General features: G+C 54.7%; 1 protein-coding gene across 1 annotated transcript in view; it reads left to right on the forward strand.

Moving 5' to 3' along the window:
- Nucleotides 1–19,111, forward strand: part of TRAP1 (TNF receptor associated protein 1) — a 45,330-nt gene that overhangs the window by 20,775 nt on the left and 5,444 nt on the right. Inside the window, exons 4-14 of the mRNA XM_078440153.1 lie at nucleotides 978–1,118; nucleotides 3,967–4,038; nucleotides 5,706–5,866; nucleotides 7,119–7,228; nucleotides 7,775–7,848; nucleotides 8,595–8,750; nucleotides 9,969–10,089; nucleotides 11,697–11,766; nucleotides 14,194–14,341; nucleotides 17,691–17,876; nucleotides 18,247–18,385. Coding sequence (XP_078296279.1) covers nucleotides 978–1,118; nucleotides 3,967–4,038; nucleotides 5,706–5,866; nucleotides 7,119–7,228; nucleotides 7,775–7,848; nucleotides 8,595–8,750; nucleotides 9,969–10,089; nucleotides 11,697–11,766; nucleotides 14,194–14,341; nucleotides 17,691–17,876; nucleotides 18,247–18,385 — 1,378 coding nt within the window. The remainder of the gene's footprint in view (nucleotides 1–977; nucleotides 1,119–3,966; nucleotides 4,039–5,705; nucleotides 5,867–7,118; nucleotides 7,229–7,774; nucleotides 7,849–8,594; nucleotides 8,751–9,968; nucleotides 10,090–11,696; nucleotides 11,767–14,193; nucleotides 14,342–17,690; nucleotides 17,877–18,246; nucleotides 18,386–19,111) is intronic.

A 19,111-nucleotide genomic window follows, 5' to 3' on the forward strand; every position in this document is an offset into this window, starting at 1 on the left:
TGTGGCACCTGCTAATCACTGCCAGCACAGCGGGGTTTTTATTTTTGGGGGTAGGGGGGACACACGATTTTTGTGCTCTTCTGGGGAAATGCTAGATAGTCTCTTAGCTGTGAGAACACATTAAATCTCGACAGGTCCGGATCTTAGCTACCGGCAAGAGGATTTTAACTAAAATCTGTTCGGGTTTCACGGACAGATAGGCCCAGATGATTCTTCCTGCTAGATTGACTCTGGGGGTTAATTAATCTTGCTGATAGTTTAGAATCCCTTCCAGATACTGGCACGGGGGCCCTGCTGGGATTCGTTTCTGCGGTGGTGGAGTCGTGTCGTGAGGCTGCGGGAGGGAGACCCCAGCCCTTTGGCGAGGGGGGCAGGGAGATGAAGCGGAGTGAGGGGTGACAGGCAGTGTGGGAGAGGAGAAACGGTCCACTGCTGGCTCGTTATTGCTGCAATGCAAAGGGGAACTTTGAGCACGATACTCCAAAGTTAAAAGGGACTTTTTAGGGAATACTTTCGAGCCTTGTTCTGTCACGCACCGTATTCAGGTAGCCCCGTGGCACCCAGAGGTGTGTCTGTGTAGGTGGAAGTGCTGTTTGAGGTAAAGGTGCTTTCTGGACACAGGTGGTTGGGCCCTGGGGCTCCTTCCTCCCCGCACATGCTCGGCCCTCCTTAAAGCCATGGGTCCTTCTTCAAGGGTCAGAAGAAACCCAGGGTGGGGGATAGGTATTTGGACATCCCTGGTCAGGAGTCAAGTAAGAAGTGCTCACCCGGGGCTCTTAAAATTTGAGCTGACGAAACAGATTGATGCTTGACTTCGGGCTTGATTTTGAGGGTCAGAGTTTCCTCCTCAGGGCTGTCAGGGCCTTACATCATTTTGTGACCTGCCCCCGAGGACAGTGAGTTGTGTCCGAGAACACTGGGGGGTCCGCACGCCGCACCGCTTCTGCGGCGCTGGCATCGTCCCTCCGTGTCCGCAGGTGTTTATACGGGAGCTGATCTCCAACGCGAGTGACGCCTTGGAAAAGCTGCGGCACAAGCTGGTGTCTGAAGGCCAAACGCTGCCAGAAATGGAGATTCACTTACAGACGGACGCTGAGAAAGGCACCATCACAATCCAGGTACCCTCCGAGGCGTCCTGATGCTTGTCGTGCGCGCAGGTCCTGCCTTTTTGTCACGCCCCTAGGCTCCAAGTGATGCGCCGACTGTCTTCATCGTTAACTCTTATTTTCATGTAGTGTAAAAATAACGCTCATTCAGTGTAGAAAATGGGGGAGACGCGGATAAGCCAAACAGAAGCAAATTTCAAATCACCCCATCATTCGAGGCTAACCACTGTTACCATTTTAGCGTATATCAATTTAGGTTTTTGGGGTCTGCATTTACTTACATATCTAAACATTTTTATTTTTTTTTATTATTTTTTTTTTTTTTAATTTTTTTTAACGTTTATTTATTTTTGAGACAGAGAGAGACAGAGCATGAACGGGGGAGGGTCAGAGAGAGGGAGACACAGAATCTGAAACAGGCTCCAGGCTCTGAGCTGTCAGCACAGAGCCCGACACGGGGCTTGAACTCACGGACCGCGAGATCATGACCTGAGCTGAAGTCAGCCACTTAACCGACTAAGCCACCCAGGCACCCCAAAACATTTTTAAACCATACATGTATTTTCTATGTACTTTTTACATTTTTAATTTTTTTTTTTTTTTTTAACGTTTATTTTTGAGACAGAGAGAGACAGAGCATGAACGGGGGAGGGTCAGAGAGAGGGAGACACAGAATCTGAAACGGGCTCCAGGCTCTGAGCTGTCAGCACAGAGCCCGACGCGGGGCTCGAACTCCCGGACCGCGAGATCATGACCTGAGCCGAAGTCGGCCACTCAGCCGACTGAGCCACCCAGGCGCCCCGTGTACTTTTTACATTTTTAACTGTGCTTTTTCTCTTGTAATGCAAGTTCCCCTGTGTTGTTATGTATTCTGTGGTACTATTTTTTCTTTTGAGAGAGAGAGAGAGAGAGAGAGAGACACAACGTGTGTGTGAGACAGAGAGGGGCAGAGGGAGAGAAAGAATCCCAGGCAGGCTCCATGCTCAGCTCAGAACCCAACGACGACCCTGAGCTCATGATCTGAGCTGAAATCAGAAGCCCCCACGCCCAACCGAGTGAGCCCCCTGGCGCCCCCTGTGGTACTATTTTTAATTGCAGCCTGCCATTTGGATTAACAGTCTTGCTTTAGATGAGGTAATACTTTTGGTTCTTGTGGCCTTTTGAATATGTTCAGGTCAGAAAGAAAAGCAAAAGTGGGGGGCTTATCAGACAGAGGGCGTGAGGGACGTAATATTGCCGAGACGGCTGCTTTCAGGGTCCTGGGGTGATGGCTGGAAGTGCGGGAGGTGTGTCTGCGAGGCCGAAGGACGCGCTCCCGTGGGGTCCGAGCGGACGTGTCCGACGGGGACTTCCTGCCTCCACCCAGTGAGCTTGGTGTGGCCGCTCAGGACTGTGCTGGAGCACGCGTCTTGGGCTTTCTTGCTCACTCACTGCCTCCGTTCCACGTGTGTGCGCCTACTTTGCTGCTGTTGTTTAAAGAAGCTTTCTCGAGGAAAGGCTCACATACGGTAAAGTTCACCAGGTTCAAGTGTACACACTCATGGAACCACGGTTCCATCATGAGTTCCTCCCCCCAGATTTCCTTCTCCCTTCCCGGTGGTCCCTGTCAACCGCTGATCTGCTCTCTGTCCCTGTGGCTTTGTGTTTTCTAGAATTCCATATGAACAGAGGTTGAGTCTCCCCTCTTTCACTTAGTGTAATGCTTTGAGACGCATCCATAGTGCAGCACGTAGCAGTAGCTTGTTTGGTTTTACCCGGAGAAGTATTCTGCTCCGTGCCCGTATCACGGCTCATTCCCCCCTCACCACTCGATGGGCACTTGGGTCGTTTCCATTTTGGGGGTGTTAGAGGTAAAGCTGCTGTGGACACATGTTTTCACGTCTCTTGGGTGAGTGTGTCGGAGTGGGTCTGCTGGGTGAGTGTGTGTTTAACTTTGACTTTCCCGAAGTGGTCTCCTGGTTTGCATTTGTATTAGGGGCGTATGTCCAGGGGAAGTCTAGCTTCCACACATCCCTGCCGACACCTGCTCTTGTCAGCCTTTTAAATTTTAGCCGTCATAGTGGATGAGCTGTGAGTCTCATTGTGGTTAATTTGCATTTCCCTGATGATTGAGGGTTAATGCTGAGCATCTTCTCGTGTCTCTTTGCCATTTCTGTATATTCCTGTGTCCAGATTTTTGGTTCGATTTTAGTCAAGTTGTTTTTTTCTGTTGAGTTGTAAGAGTTCTTCATATATTCTGGATAGAAGCTCCATATCAGATACATGCTTTGCAGACACCCTTTTCCCATTCTGTGGCTTGCCTTTTTGTTTTCTTACAGGTGACTTTTGTAAAGCAAATTGTAATGAAGTCCAGTTTATCACCTTTTCGTTCCCTGTTTTGTCCTTTCGGTAACCTCAGAAATCTCTGCCTCTTCCACGGTCAGAGATTTTCCCCTGTGTTTTTTTCTAGAAGTTCTGCAGTCTTCGCTCCTGCTCTGGGTCTGCAGTCTGTTTGGGGTGTGGTGTAAGGGGAGGGCCAGGGTCGAGTGCACGTGGCTGCCTGGTTTCAGCGCTGTCTGCTTTCCTTTCCCCCACCGAATTATCTTGGAACCTTTGTTAAAAATCAAGTACCACAGTCTGTGCAGCTGTGTTTCTGGACTCTGTCTCTTTGGTCTGTGTGTGTCTGCTAGTGGGGAGTGTTCTAGTGTGGCCTGGCCCGTGTGACTAGATTTAATCTCTCCGATGACGTGTGGGGTGTGACTTCTCTGGGTCCTCACTGGCAGCTATAATTGATGCTTCTTGCCCCTGGGGCTGTCTGCCCGTGTCTTTCCCAGCTCCCCACGTGCTGGTAGCCCGGAGCTTAGCGTGCCTCTCTCCTCAGGACACTGGCATCGGGATGACACAGGAGGAGCTGGTGTCCAACCTGGGAACGATTGCCAGGTCGGGGTCAAAGGTAAGCCCCCATGGCCCCATCCTTGGGTGCTGCAGCCGCTGCCCCTCTCAGGGCTCCGGGGTCTTTCCTCCAGGCAGCTCCGACCAGAGAGGGTAGGACGCCAGCTTCAGCAGGAATGTTCTCGGGTGTGAGCTCTGTGCTGGCGCTGTGGGAACGCTAGGATGTGATTTCCTTGCCATCACGGGGACCTTTGAGGTGGTTTCTCTTTTTTGTAGATGAAGAGGTGGAAAATAAGTACTTTGCCCGTAGCTAGAAATCGGCTGACCCCAGGCTCAAAGCCTGTCTGTCGGAGTCTGGAAAGCACCGTTGTGCCTCCTGCTTTTCTCCAAATTCTTGCTCAGTGATTGCTTGAGCTCCCTCAGCTCGAGGCAGAAGGCCCGGCAGAGGTGGCGTCCTTCCTCTCCTGCCTGTCAGCACTGTTCACAGTAGTCCCGTCTGTGGGCAGGCGGCCCTTCACGGCCCCTCTGTGGGGACAGGCGGGCGGGCGGTCACGGGGCCTCTGCCAGCCCCGTGGGACCAGGGTGAGGTGGCCGTCAGCTGCCTGTGTACTTCTCCTTGGCGACTAAATGCTTTTTGTGTGTCTTGTGGGCCTAAGTGGTGCCTAAAATAGTCCTTTACGAAACTGCTTGAAATAGTTTAATTGTTGGTCCAAGGTGATTTGCAGAAATTCTACTTTTAAGAAACGTTACCATAACCGTTACTCGCCAACCACCCCCCCCCCGCCCCGGTCCGCATTACATCTTGGGTTACGTCTGTCCCTGTCAAGGAAAGTCTGTGCCCTCACATACGGCAGCCACTGGCTACACATGGTTGTTTGGATTTCAATTAAACGTGATGTAAAACTTCACTCCTCGGGTGCAGTAGCTCCATTTCAAGTGTTCGACAGCCAAATGTGGTCCGCAGCCATCGTGGAACACTTCCTCCACAGACGTGATTCTGGTGATGAATGTGTGCGTTTTACTTTACTTTCAGTGTTTATTTTTGAAAGAGAGAAACAGAAACAGTGTGAGCGGGGACGGGGCAGAGAGAGAGGGAGACACAGAATCCGAAGCAGGCTCCAGGCTCTGAGCCGTCAGCCCAGAGGCCGACATGGGGCTCGAACCCACAGACCGTGAGATCATGACCCAAGTGGAAGGCAGACGCTCAACTGGCTGAGCCGCCTAGGCGCCCCGGTTGTACTTTATTTTTAATCTTAGGAACGGTGATAACATGAGCTCTAAAAATCTAGTGCCTTCTGGTACTGTATCAAAATCTGTATTTGGTGTGTACTGTTTCCGCGTGAAGCTTAGAATCTGGGAGACACGCGGAAGGCGCGTTTAGGCGTCTCCCCACGTCCCGAACTCCAGGGGCCACTGCTCTCTGTGCTCCACTCGCTCAGACCACCGCCGCCCCTGCACCCGAGGAGTGTGGCCCGCAGCCGACAGGCAGGCCTGTGGTTCTGAGTTAGACACGGACTCAGCGTCCCACAGCCCATCTGGGGTCCCTCAGCCGTCACTTCCCACACTCCCGCACGGTGTGTGACCTGGGGTGAACAACCACTCGGTGTGATTGCGTTGAGGATTAAGTGTGACCTCTGCCTGCAGTCCGGAAAGGACACAGGGTGTCGCAAACGTCTGTTCTCTCTGGGGAGGGGGCACCCTCCCTCTGACCAGCCTTCGCCACCACAGGCCTTTCTGGAGGCGCTGCAGAACCAGGCGGAGGCCAGCAGCAAGATCATCGGCCAGTTTGGAGTGGGTTTCTACTCGGCTTTCATGGTGGCTGACAGAGTGGAGGTGTATTCCCGCTCCGCGGACCCGGGCAGCCCTGGTTACCAGTGGCTCTCAGATGGGTGAGTAAGGGAGAGCAGGCCTCACGTCACACACGGGGCCGCCCCAGGCGCGTGCACTGAGGTGCACTTAGGCACACAGCTAAAGTGTTATCACTTCACTTGGGAAGTTAGGGTCTCTTACCAAAATGCCAGTGGGCCTTCGTGGGCTTTTTTATGAAGCCCAAACCTCAGGCTTTGGGGAGCTGGTTCCTCCTTCCCTTGCAGATGGCCCGTGGCATGTGGGTGTCCCCTGTGGTGTGTGGTTTCAGAGGGCGGCCTGTCACCAGCTTGGCCTCGGGACCAGCCGGCCTTGCTGGACTTGGTCGTTGCAGGAGCCCGTTCCTGAGTGCTTCTCACCTCGGACTCCCGGGTTTGGCTCCCGGGCCTGCCCACCCCTCCTGTGCCGCTCAGGCCCCAGGAGCTGCCTCTTAGATGCTTGCTTGTTCGCCGGCCCGCACGGGGGCCGTTAGCTGGAGGTGGTCCAGGAGAACCTCGAGACTGTTGGAGGAGAACGGCATCTTGGCCAAACGGAAGCGTGTGCTTCATTTTTTTTTTTAAATGTTTATTGACTTTTGAGCCACAGAGAGAGAATACAAGCTAGGGAAGGGCAGAGAGGGAGACACAGAATCCGAAGCAGGCTTCAGGCTCTGAGCTGTCAGCACAGAGCCTGACGTGGGGCTCGAACTCACGAACCGTGAGATCGTGACCTGAGCCCGAGTTGGAGGCTTAACCGACTGAGCCACCCAGGTGCCCCCGGAAACGTGTACTTCAGTAGCCCCAGATCTTTGTTTCCGGATCCTGCTCTCCCGATGGGAGCCCAGCCCATCCCCCTGAGTCACAGCTGAGGCTCCTGTGTGCCTCCCACCAAGGCGATGTTCAGAGGAAGTGGGCCAGGATAGGGACAGGGCACCTTTTGGGGGCGCATCCCCTCCTTTTGTACTCGGAAAACGGTTTCTCCGCCTGGCCTCTGCCAGAGGTTCAGAAACCGGGAGTTCACACGCGTCTCCGTGCATCCGCCCTTTCCACCCAGTGTCGCATGGCAGCAGCGGGGTCACTTCGGGTGACCCTAAACACCACGAGGGGGCGCCTGTGATCGGGAGAGCCCCACGCCCCAGCCCCACATCCCACACCCCACCCCGGCAGCCCCTCTCCCTGGAGGAGACACGATGGGCTCAGAAACGGTGGCACCCAAGCTTGTCTTTCTGGGCAACGACGGTCCCAGGTGGAGGACAATTTGCTTTGTGCGATTGGCTTTCCCTTTCCCACGTCTTAGCTCCGGGGTGTTTGAAATCGCTGAAGCCTCGGGAGTGAGAACTGGGACCAAAATCATCATCCACCTCAAGTCAGACAGCACGGAGTTCGCCAGCGAGGCCCGGGTTCGAGGTGAGTGGGAGTCTGGGCCACCGTGATGCGTGCGCGGCGGGCTTAGGGCACTTCCGGGATTGGCGGCCCGGGCCCGCCTGGGACAGAGCCCCCGTGGCTCCGTGCGGGACCAGAAGCCAGGCCCACTGGCGCGGTCAGCTTTTGTTCCGTCTTGCACCCTCGGTGGTCGTGCTCCGCCCGTGTGGAAGATGCGTCCCTCACCCCTCACCGAAACCCAGAGCGGGGGCTTCTGTGCGGTGGTCTTGTCGTCGTGTGTGACCGACAGCTCATCAGAGGTGCCGAGCGCTTCCCGTGAACTCTGTTCGTGCCGCCAAGAAGGTGTGGGCGTCTCACAGTGGCCTGGGCCTCAAGACATCTATCTGCTTCCTTGCGGTTCTGCTCACTTTGCGCAGGCAGGACAGTGTCCCTGCCGTGACCTGGCTTTCCACCTGTGAGACGGCCACACTGAGTCCTCCGGCGTGCTGTCACCCCTGCATCCACTTCCACAGCTTTTGCGTCCAGAAGCTCCCTATGTTCATTGTTGTTTCACCTGTTTGTCTCTTCCAGATGTAGTGACAAAATACAGTAACTTTGTCAGCTTCCCCTTGTACCTGAACGGCAGGCGCATTAATACCTTGCAGGTGAGACCCTGGGCTGCATGAAGGGCTCAGGGGAGGCTCTGGGGACAGGTTGGTACATTTCAGGTCCAGAGGGACCGAGGTGGGACTGGGTGGCCTTGTCCCAGCAGTGGGGTCCCTTGCGGAAGGCGAGATCCCCACCCTTCTGTGCCCCGTCCTCGTGCCCTGGGTATAGCTCACACTGTGCAGTTCATTGGTCCTTGGTGCGCTCACCATCGCCGCAGTCCCGTTTTAGAACATTCTCGCCCCAAAAAGGAGCCTGCCTGCATTAGCAGTGACTCCCTATCTCCCCTCCCATAGCCCCCAACAACCACTCGTGTGCCTGTTCTGGAAACTTCACGTCAGTGTGGAATCAAACACTGTGGCCTTATGTGTCTGGCTCCTCATCACGATGGTTCCAGGTTCATCCGTGTGAGCCTGTGTTGGTGCTCCCTTCCTTTTTACGGCCAAGTTCTGGTTCCACGACCAGGCCACATTTCTTTGTCCATTTACTCAATCTGTTTGTGACGTCCTGCAGGCCCGTGCACGTCCTCCGGGCTGGCCCTTCCTGACACCCTGTAGCGGGGAGGGGACACTCGTTCTAGAACCTTTTGTGTGTCTTTGTGGGACAGCCCCCCTCCCCACACTGTCTGTCCCACGGGGCTGGTTCTTGGCTCGTCCTGGGCCCACAGGCTCCAGCGGCCCAGCTCTGTGTGGTCGTTGGGAGGCTGTATCTTAGACGCCGCATCCCTGTGACTGTCCACTTCCAGGCGGTCTGGATGATGGACCCCAAGGACGTGGGCGAGTGGCAGCACGAGGAGTTCTACCGCTATGTCGCTCAGGCCCACGACAGGCCCCGCTACACCCTGCACTACAGGACGGACGCGCCTCTCAACATCCGCAGCATCTTCTATGTGCCGGAAATGGTGAGGCCCGCGAGTTCGGGGCAGCGCTGCGAGTGCTTGTCTGCTGCTCCCTGGGGTGGGGGGCACCGCCCAAGGTGACCGCATTTCTCAGCAGCGCTGGCACTTTCCCTGAAGGGGACAGATCACAGGCATCACAAAAACTAACTTGGCAGCATCAGAGTAAAAGCAGAGCCCCCGCCTCCGGATGGATGAGCGCGGGAGAGGGGTGTTGCACATGCTGTCTTGGTGGAACAGAACCGTTGGGCGAGGGGCCCGGGGGAGGCCCGCAGGGCAGGGGCGCCATGGCGCTCTGATGACTTGGTGGGCACTCTGTGCTTGCGCTTGGCCCTTAAACCCCCTGGCTCGCAGTAGCCTGGTGAAGGCTCTGATGAATCCTATAAACAGGGAGACCTGCTCGGGGGTTGGAAGAAGTTCCTGGTGTTTTTGATGGCAGCCCCCATAGGTCCCAGGGCTACCCACTCGGGAAAGCACTGTGAGACTCGGTGCTGAGTTCCGCAGACCAGCAGCCCCAGCAGCCCCAGCATGTCCTGGGGTTTTGGGGAGTGTAGATCTCAGCCCCGCCAGCACCTCCTGAATGGAGCCTCCATATTAGCAGGATCCCAGCATGGTGTGCGTGTGGGATGCAGGTCCCAAAATGCTGCTTTAGAGCAGAGGTCGGCAGATGGTTGTGACTAGTTTGGGCTTCACAGGCCCCGCGTGGCCTGGAGCGCTGCCCCCAGGAACCGCTCGCGAGCCCGGCTGTGTTCCAGGAAACTTGATAGGACCCTACAGTTCGGATTTTGTGTATTTTTCACACATCATGAGATAGTCTCGTTCTGCTTTCATTCTCAACCATTTAAAAACGGAAAAGCTGCTCTGGGGCTGCACAAACCAGGTGTTGAGCTGGGTTTGGTCTGTGGCTATTGTTTGCTGGCCCCTGACCCCTAGCACGTTGGCTCTGTTCACAGGGACATGCTGGTTGTTGCTTTTTATGTCCTTCAGGGGGAACGGGTGGGGGGCAGCGGCTGCCCACGGAAGTCCCGTGCCCTGCTCCCCCTGCCGAGGGCCCGTCGAGGTCCTCCCTAGGCTCTTCCTCTGAGTCACCACGTGTCCCGCCACAGCTCCTGGCACAGGCCTCCTTAAGAAGGGGTGGCTCTGAGTTGTCCTTCGTGCTCCCACATGACATCGTAGGTTCTGCCTCCTCGTGGGTCCCTAACACTGCTGTTTCCTTGTCCCCAGAAACCATCCATGTTTGACGTGAGCCGGGAGATGGGCTCCAGCATTGCGCTGTACAGCCGCAAGGTCCTCATCCAGACCAAGGCCACCGACATCCTGCCCAAGTGGCTGCGCTTCGTTCGAGGTACAGCGCTGATGCCCGTGTCCGTCGTGTGAGTCGAGGCCCCGCAGCCCCGGGACCGAGCGGCTCCCCGCGTGTGGCCTGGGGTGCCGACCTCGGCAGAGAGCGCTCGTCTGCCCTGAGCACCGGGTCGCGGGGGGCAGCCACGACGGCAGGCTGGGGTAGCTGGGCAGACCCAGGGCGGCCGTGGGAAGCTGCTTAGCTCCACCCAGGAAGCTTCTTCCCGTCTGCAACCACCATGTTGTGGTTGAGGTGGGGCAGAGTGACAGAACACGTTTAATTTGAATTCTTGTTTCAGGTGTTTTTTATTGTGCTTTGTTTAGTTTTTTAATGTTTAGTTTTTGGAGAGTGCGGGGGGGTGGGGGGGTGGGGGGGGGTGGGGTGGGGGAGACAGACATAGAATCCAAAGCAGGCTCCAGGCTCCAAGCTGTCAGCACAGAGTCATCTGGGGCTCAAAGTCACAGACTGTGAGATCGTGACCTGAGCCACCCGGGCACCCCCTCCCCTTTTTCTTTAAAGTTTATTTTGAGAGACAGCATGAGCAGGGGAGGGGCAGAGAGAAAGAGAATCCCGAGAAGGCTCCATGCCCAGTGTACCCCGATGTGAGGCTTGATCTCACAACTTTGAGATCATGACTAGAGCTGAAAACGAGTCGAACACTTAACTAACTGAGCCATCCAGGCACCCCATGAGTTTCAGGTTTAATGTTCATTTTTGTTTTTTTCTTTAAATTTTTTTTTTTTAACGTTTATTTATTTTTGAGACAGAGAGAGACAGAGCATGAACAGGGGAGGGGCAGAGAGAGAGGGAGACACAGAATCGGAAGCAGGCTCCAGGCTCTGAGCCATCAGCCCAGAGCCCGACGTGGGGCTCGAACTCACGGACCGCGAGATCATGACCTGAGCTGAAGTCGGACGCTTAACCGACTGAGCCACCCAGGCGCCCCTAATGTTCATTTTTGAGAGAGAGAGAGAGAGAGAGAGAGACGGAGTGAGAATGGGCAAGGGGCAGAGAGAAAGGGAGACAGAATCTGAAGCTGGTTCCAGGCTCTGGGCTGTCAGCACAGAGCCCGATGTGGGGCTCGAACTCATGAACTGTGAGGTCGAGACCTGAGCTGAAGTCAGACGCTTAACTCACTGAGCCACCCAGGCTCCCCGAGCGAGATTATAGTTTTAAAAAGAATTCAGCACCTAAACCTTCGTATCACCTTAGCACACGACGTGCAGGATGTCCACAGTATACTTAGGGCTGTGAACACAAAATCCAGAAGTGGTCTTTAGAGTGTCAAACAGATCCTGAAATCTCAGCAACTGTTCCCCCAGCAGAGGCCCCCTGGCCTCACCAGCTTTCTTCTGGTCACGTTGCCACGACTTGCGCTGTGTGCACGAGCTCTGGGGCATCAGCAGGACTCGGAGGGGCCGGCATTTGGTGCCCCAGTGAGTCTCCCCACGCTGTCCTTCGCCAGTTCGTTGTCACACAAGCCTGGTTGGACTCGGTGTCAGGCTGGGAGGGGGAAGGGGAGGCCTGGCAGGGAGGCGGAGGAGTGTGCAGTGAGGGCCGGGCGGAGCGCGGGCCTGGGGACGGTCCTGATGGGCCTGTGTCTCCCTCAGGCGTGGTGGACAGTGAGGACGTCCCCCTGAACCTCAGTCGGGAGCTCCTCCAAGAGAGCGCGCTCATCAGGTAAGCCACCGAGGAAGGGGCAGGGCGGGCGCCTGCGGGAGAGCAGCCCCCTCTGCGCGCTCACCTTGACCCCCGAGGGGCCCCGGCGACTTCAAAGGGGCGGAGAGCAGAGAGCGGCCCTGCCGCGGGACTGGGCCCGGGGGGCCATGTGTTGGGGGGAGACGTGCCCTCCCTTGGTGGCCGTGACAGGGGAGACCCCAAGCGCGCTGCATCTGAGCTAGAGGAGGCAGAGAACAACCCCAGAGCCAGGAGAGATCTGACGTGCTGGTGTGCAGGTGACCCTCTTGTGGAGAGGTCGCTGTGGAATCCCTCTGCGCCGAGGTGGCTCCGTTTCTCTGCTCCCGTCCCGATTGTAGCAGCGGCTCCTGTTCCCGAGAGCAGATTCTCCCCCGGGACTGTACGGAGCCTTTCCTGTGTGGCCCGTGTAGTCTTTTGCGGGGGCACCACTAGGGCCCCAGGTCACGGTTGCAGAAACCGTGAGTTAGAGAGGTCATGCCGGCCAGCGGGTACACCTGCATCGGGTGCAGGAAGAGCAGTGACCGCAGCCTGGCAAGCGGGCCCTCACTTGTGACTAGTCCGTTCCTGGCGAGGTTCTCGTAGCACTCGGCTGAGGGGGCATCTGCCAGCCTCTCCGTGTGCAGTCACTTTCCCCCTTTGTCACTGGCGGGGGCGGCGTCGGCCCGCGTGTTCAGTGTAGGGTGTGTTCGTGTGCGGGAGCCGATTTCCCATTTTACTCATCAGGTTGTGATCTGTCACTTTCATTATGGATCTTGATGCCAAGACCGTCCCGGGTCGGGCCAGCGGAGGGAGCCCGCGCCTGTGCCTGTCACCCGCCCCCACCTTACTTTCTGCCTCCTCGCTTTGGGCACAGGATGGTCCAGGCTCACCTTGTGTTCTGCCTGCGTCTTGTCCCGACCCCCCTGGAATTGCTTATTCCTTTGAGGAGCCCTGGTTCCTGTGAACGGAGAATGGTACTGAGAAGTCAGGGTCTGGGCCCTGGGGACGCCACTGCTGTTGGGGTGTCCCTCCTCCCAGGCCCTCTTAGCAGTCAGAGCCGAGGAACATGTGAGGTCTGCGTGTGTTGATGGGCGTCTGTACTTCTGTATCAGTACGTGTTCGTATGTCTGCTGAGCCTCCCAAATACCACCTGGCACCTCTGGGACGTCCTGGTCTTGTCCCTGCCCATGTCTGCTCCCGACCCCGCCACAGAACGGGTCGGCCATGGCCACTGCCCCCCCTCATGTTGGTGCGTCCTGTCCCTCGCTCACTTGCACGCGCTCTCACTCAATAACAGAAGAGCGTAATTATTTCATTATTTTGCCTTTCTTTAAAAACCAGCGAAATTACGGTGTATTTCTGTAATAATCCAGGGCGGGAGATCAACAGTTTCCTATTCATCTAAGCTTTCCTCTCTGCTCCATCCTGAACAACTCAGACCTCCAACCACGGGGCAGGATGGGACAGCACCCGCACCTGGGCTGGGGCAGCCACAGAAGCTGGGACAGGACGCAGTCCCAGGCGGGACAGAGAGCGAGAGAAGCAGGACTCACCCTAAGTGGGGGTACGGGCTCACCCAATATGGGACTCCCACCTCACAGCCCGTGAGATCATGACCTGAGCTGAAGCCAGATGCTTAATGACTTAGCCTGGGTGCCCAAAAATAAGAATACCCTTAATTTCACTCATGAAGTTGCTCGTAATTTCACGCCACTGTGAAATGCCGCAGTAAACACCCTGTTCCCCAAGAAATCCAAGTTTTATAAAACTGGTGTGTGCGTGTGCGCATAGCGTGTCTGTATAAACCCACGTTGGCAGTGCACGTGCTGTGTATACCGCGTTGCTCCTAAGCGCAGAGTTCCAGTGCACAGAAAGCTAACGGTAGGTCTTTGCACACACGTACACACTGTTTGCTGTGATTTATCCACGTTGGGATTTTTCTGGTGTTTCTTTCCATTTCAGCGTCATTTCAGCGGACCATTTTTTGGTGTCATGACAGACCATTAGAGGAGGTGACGTTTAATGGCCCTCCTGCGTTTTATGTTCAGCCTGTTCTTTAGCGTTCAGCCCGGGTGCTGTTCACAGTTGCCTTCTGTCCTGTGCGCCACGGTGTGATGCCTGGTCCATAAAGCTTGCCGACTCCGGTTTCCTGAAGTGTAATCTGCGATTGGATCCCAGGCTGTGGTCCTCCACAAGGGTGGCGGGGGCGGGGGGGGGGTCGGTTCGCATTCCTGCTACTAGGGGTGTCTCCCCAGCTGGGCTTTGTCAGGGGTCCCCTTTCTTTTTGCTTCACATTTTTTAGTTTCACCAAAATAGTGTATTGTTTCTGCTTCTTTGGTCATTAGTGGGGATGAACGTTTTTCATATGCTTCTGCCTTTCGTCTTTCGTGAAAGTTGTTTGTTGATGGTAGACGCGTTTCTGTTCTGTAGGAAACTCCGGGACCTTCTACAGCAGAGGCTGATAAAATTCTTTGTTGACCAGAGTAAAAAAGACCCTGAAAAATATGCCAAGTTTTTTGAAGATTATGGCTTATTCATGAGGGAGGGCATCGTGACCACTGCTGAACAAGAGGTCAAGGTAGGGTCTTTGTTTCTGGGCCTTTTTCTGGGCTGCCGTGGGCTGTGGAGGAATCTGGTGGAGGCCAGAAATCCGAACTTCCTGGGATGTGACCGTGGCATAGCCGGGCGCTTTGTGGGGGTCAGTAAAGGCAGCGTTTGGCCTCCAGGCCTCTGTTGGACGCAGCAGGCCTGGCGCCACATCCTGGAGCCTCCTTACCACGTCACCGAGCTCTTCCCCGCCTGATGCCGGAAGGAGGTGGGTGTGCGCTGCCTCCTCCCACCAGCATTCGGGGTGCTCAGGAGATCACTAAAGGCAGGGGACGGGGCAAGGTGCCCGGTTCCTGGGGTGGGAAAGGCATGTTCTCTGGGTGACTAGTGGAAATCCTTTTCTTTTTTTAATGTTTGTTTATTTTGAGAGAGAGCACACACATGTGTATGTGCAAGCAGGGGAGGGGCAGAGAGAGAGAGAGAGAGTGTGAGTGAGTGAGTGTGACAGAATCCCAAGCAGGCTCCGTGCTGTTGCTGTCAGTGCAGAGCCCGACCCGGGGCTCCCACCCATGAACTTTGAGACCATGACCCGAGCTGAAGTCAAGGATTAGACGCTTAACAGACTGAGCCACCCATGTGCCCCTGGCGGAAATCCTTCAATGTGGTGCCTCTGGGGCCAGAGTTCAAATACTTAAAAATGATACGATCATCAGGCACCTGGGTGGCTCAACTGGTTAACTGTCCGACTTCGGCTCAGGTCATGATCTCACCATTCGTGAGTTTGAGCCCTGCATTAGGCTCTGCACTGCACCCTGGTCGTGCAGGCACGTGTGGTCTCTTTTTCTCTCAGAAATGAGTAAATATACATATTTTTAAAATTTAAATCCAGGTCTGTTAACATAGTGTAGTAATGAGTTCAGGAGTAGTTTACTGATTCATCGCTTACAAACGACACCCAGTGCCCATCCCAACAAGTGCCGTCTTCAGTGCCCATCACCCATTTGGCCCCTCCCCCACCCACTTCCCTCCAGCAACCCCAGTTCGTTTTCTGTATATAAGAGTCTTTTATGGTTTGCCTCCCTGTTTTTATCTTATTTTTCCTTGCTTTCTCCTATGTTCATCTGTTTTGTTTCTTAAATTCCACATATGAGTGAAATCATATGATCTTTTTTTTTATGAGGCAGAGACAGAGCATGAGTGGGAGAGGGGCAGAGAGAGATGGAGACACAGAATCCAAAGCAGGCTCCAGGCTCTGAGCTGTCAGCACAGAGCCCGATGTGGGGCTCGAACCCACGAACCGTGAGATCATGACCTGAGCCAAAGTCTGACTCCCAAGCAACCAAGCCATCCAGGCGCCCCGAGAAATCATATGATCTTTATCTTTCTCTGATTGATTTCACTTAGCATAATACTCTCTAGTTCCATTCAGTTTGTTGCAAATGGAAATATTTCATTCTTTTTGATCGCTGAATGATATTCCATTATATATATATACTACATCTTCTATGTCCATTTGCCATTCCATGGACATCTGGGCTCTTTCCATACTTGGGCTATTGTTGATAGTGCTGCTACAAACATTGGGGTGCGTGTGCCCCTTTGAACCGGCATTTTTATATCCTTTGGATAAATACCTAGTAGTGCAACTGCTGGGTCATAGGGTAGTTCTGTTGTTAAGTTTTTGAGGAACTCCGTACTGTTTTCCAGAGTGGCTGCCCCAGTTTGCACTCCCACCAGCAGTGCAAAAGAGATCCTCTTTCTCCGCATCCTGGCCAACATGTTTTGTTGCCTGAGTTGTTAATGTTAGCCGTTCTGACAGGTGTGAGGTGGTATCTCCTTGTGGTTTTGATTCATATTTCCCTGATGATGGGTGGCGTTGAGTATTTTTTTCATGTGTCGGGTGGCCATCTCGGATGTCTTCTTTGGAGAAACTGTTCATGTCTTCTGTCCATTTCTTCACTGGATTATTTGTTTTGGGGCGGTTGAGTTTGTAAGTTCTTTATAGATTTTGAATAATAGCTTTTTATCCGCATGTCATTTGCAGATGTCTTCTCCCGTTACGGAGGTTGCCTTTTAGTTTTGCTGATTGTTTCTTTTGCTTTAGGAATATTTTTATCTTCATGAGGTCCCAATAGTTCATTTTTGCTTTTGTTTCTCTTGCCTCCGGAGACCGGTCTAGTAAGAACTTGGTGCGGCCGGGGGCAAAGAGGTTGCTGCCTGTTGTCTCCTCTAGGATTTTGTTGGTTGACTGTCTTACATTTGGGACTTTCGTCCAAAAATAAGTAAATACTAAAAAATACAATCATTCCATAAACATTTTTTGGCCAATTTTAAATTGCCACATAATTCATATACCGTAAAATTCACACTTTCCAAGTGAACAATTCAGTGGCCCTTCATACATTCGCAAGTTGTGCACCCACAGCCATCTAGCTTCAGAAAATTCTCGTCTCCCCAAAAAGACACGTGTGCCCCATTAAGCAGTCACTCCGAGGGTCGACATTTCATCTTTAGCAGTGAGGAAGGAGGAGGTGACCGAGCATCTGGGGTCCCCCAGGAGGTTCTTCAGGTCGTGGGAGGTGGACCTAGGGCCCTGGTGTGCTGAGGCCGCCACAGCCTCTTCTCGGCTTGCTGGTGGCAGACTCCAGCAGCTCTAGGCACAGGCTGTCTGCTCTTCCACCGCGTTCCTCTGCACGGCCCCCCGCCCCACGTGTCTGTGCCGGATGATCAGGGAGAAGTCACTGGTATAGACGAGGCAGAGTTGAGGTCTCAAGTCACATGCTGGCTGGTGGCATTGGGGACCCAGGCCCCAGCTTGGGGCCGCTGTTCCACCATCGGCAGGCAGCTCCCACATCAAGGATATGACACCAGCGGGCACGCTGACCTTCAGCTGCCCGGATGGAGGAGGACTGGCTCCCCCTTAAATACGTGCTCACTGTCATTTGTGCCCCACGGGCCGGCGCTAGTCCTTGCCGTGAGGAAGGCTAGGAATGCAGCCTCCACATCTCATCCACGTGCCCAGGAGGCGGGGATGGACAGAGGATGCTGGGTCTGGGAAGGTCTCCGCCACGGACAGTGGCAGTATACCAGTGGTCTAGGTCAGGTGTACCTGAAAGCCCTTCTCCACGGGGCCCCGGACCAGCTAGGGTGAAGGTTCTCTCCGGGGTCCCCCGAACATTTGATGTGGGACCCGACGGATACCATCGGAGTCCCCTCAGCCCCCCAGGGGCCGAGTGCCGTCCTTGGGCCCGGCAGCCAGGGGTGAGGCCGGCCAGAGCCCTTCCTCCCCGTAGCCATAGGCTTCCAAAGCCTGTGGAAGGCGGCTGGGAGGCTTTCAGAACAAGGACCTAGAACGAGAGTGACCTGGCCTTTGTCTGCAGGAGGACATCGCAAAGCTGCTACGGTACGAGTCCTCGGCACTGCCTGCTGGACAGCTGACCAGTCTCCCGGACTATGCCGGCCGCATGCGGGCTGGCACCCGCACCATCTACTACCTGTGCGCCCCCAGCCGGCACCTGGCCGAGCATTCGCCCTACTACGAGGCCATGAAGCAGAAAAACATGGAGGTGAGTGGGTCACGGCTTGGGGTCCAGACGGGATAAACAGGGTCTGAGCCCCAGACAGTGGCCGAACGTGCTCGGGAGAGCCAAGCCGCATGAGGCAGCTGATGTCCAGGGGTCCTGAGGCCCAGCCAGGCTGCCGTTAGTCTCTGTGTCTCTGGGAGGTGACGCGGGGCTCCTCCGTAGTCACTGCTCCTACTGCTAGGGCCCCCTCGGGACCATCTGGTGAACCACTGTATCCATGAGGCTGAGGAAGCCCCCGGACCCCAGTATGGCCTTTCCACACATAGGACCCGGCCCTGGCCTCACGCTCCGCTCTGTCCTGTTGCGGGCAGACTTCTCCAGGCCCGACGCCAATGCTCTTGGGCTCTCGCAGGTTCTCTTCTGCTACGAGCAGTTCGATGAACTAACTTTGCTACACCTTCGTGAGTTTGACAAGAAGAAGCTGATCTCTGTGGAGACGGACATCGTTGTTGATCACTATAAGGAGGAGAAGTTGGAGGACGGGTCCCCGGGTAGGCTCGCTCCCCTTCTCTCTGGGCCCAGGGGTGGGTGGTGGCCTGGAGGTGCAGAGGAGGCTAAGACGGCCTCTTCCATCTTGTAGTGCTGGGTTCATATGCAGTTTTTTCTCTTCTCATGTGTATCTGGGGTCCCCAGCCTGCACAGAGGAAGCTGTTGGGGACCATCTTCATGATGAATGGGAAACATTTCTGTTTAGATCCTGGGGGTCTGAGTGCTCCCTCCAGCTTGGCTTCCGACAGAATCAGAAGTGGTCTTTTTTTTTTTTTTTTTTTTTTTAATGTTTATTTTATTTATTTTGAGAGAGTGAGCAGGGGAGGGGTAGAGAGAGAGAATCCCAAGCAGGCTCTGTGCTGTCAGCATAGAGCCCGATGTGGGGCTTGATCCCACAAACTGCGGGATCATGATCTGAGCCAAAATTGAGAGTCCAGACCCTTAACCGACTGAGCCACCCAGGCGCCCCTAGAGATTCTTTTTAAAACTCTCACAAAATTGTATGGGCCTCAGGCAACCAAAAATGTCTGTCTATTTATTAATTTAATTAATTTAATTTAATTTAATTTATGCTCCACACTCAGCATAGGGCTTGAACTCCTGATCCTGAGATCAAGAGTTGAATGATCCTGAGATTAAGAGTTGAATGCTCCACGGACTCAGGCAGCCAGGTGCCCCCAAAGTGTCCTTTTTGGGATCCAATTTAATCTGCTTACTTTTAGATGAAG

The sequence above is a fragment of the Panthera onca genome, chromosome E3, assembly GCF_046562875.1.
Source record: "Panthera onca isolate mPanOnc1 chromosome E3, mPanOnc1 haplotype 2, whole genome shotgun sequence".
Taxonomy (NCBI): domain Eukaryota; kingdom Metazoa; phylum Chordata; class Mammalia; order Carnivora; family Felidae; genus Panthera; species Panthera onca.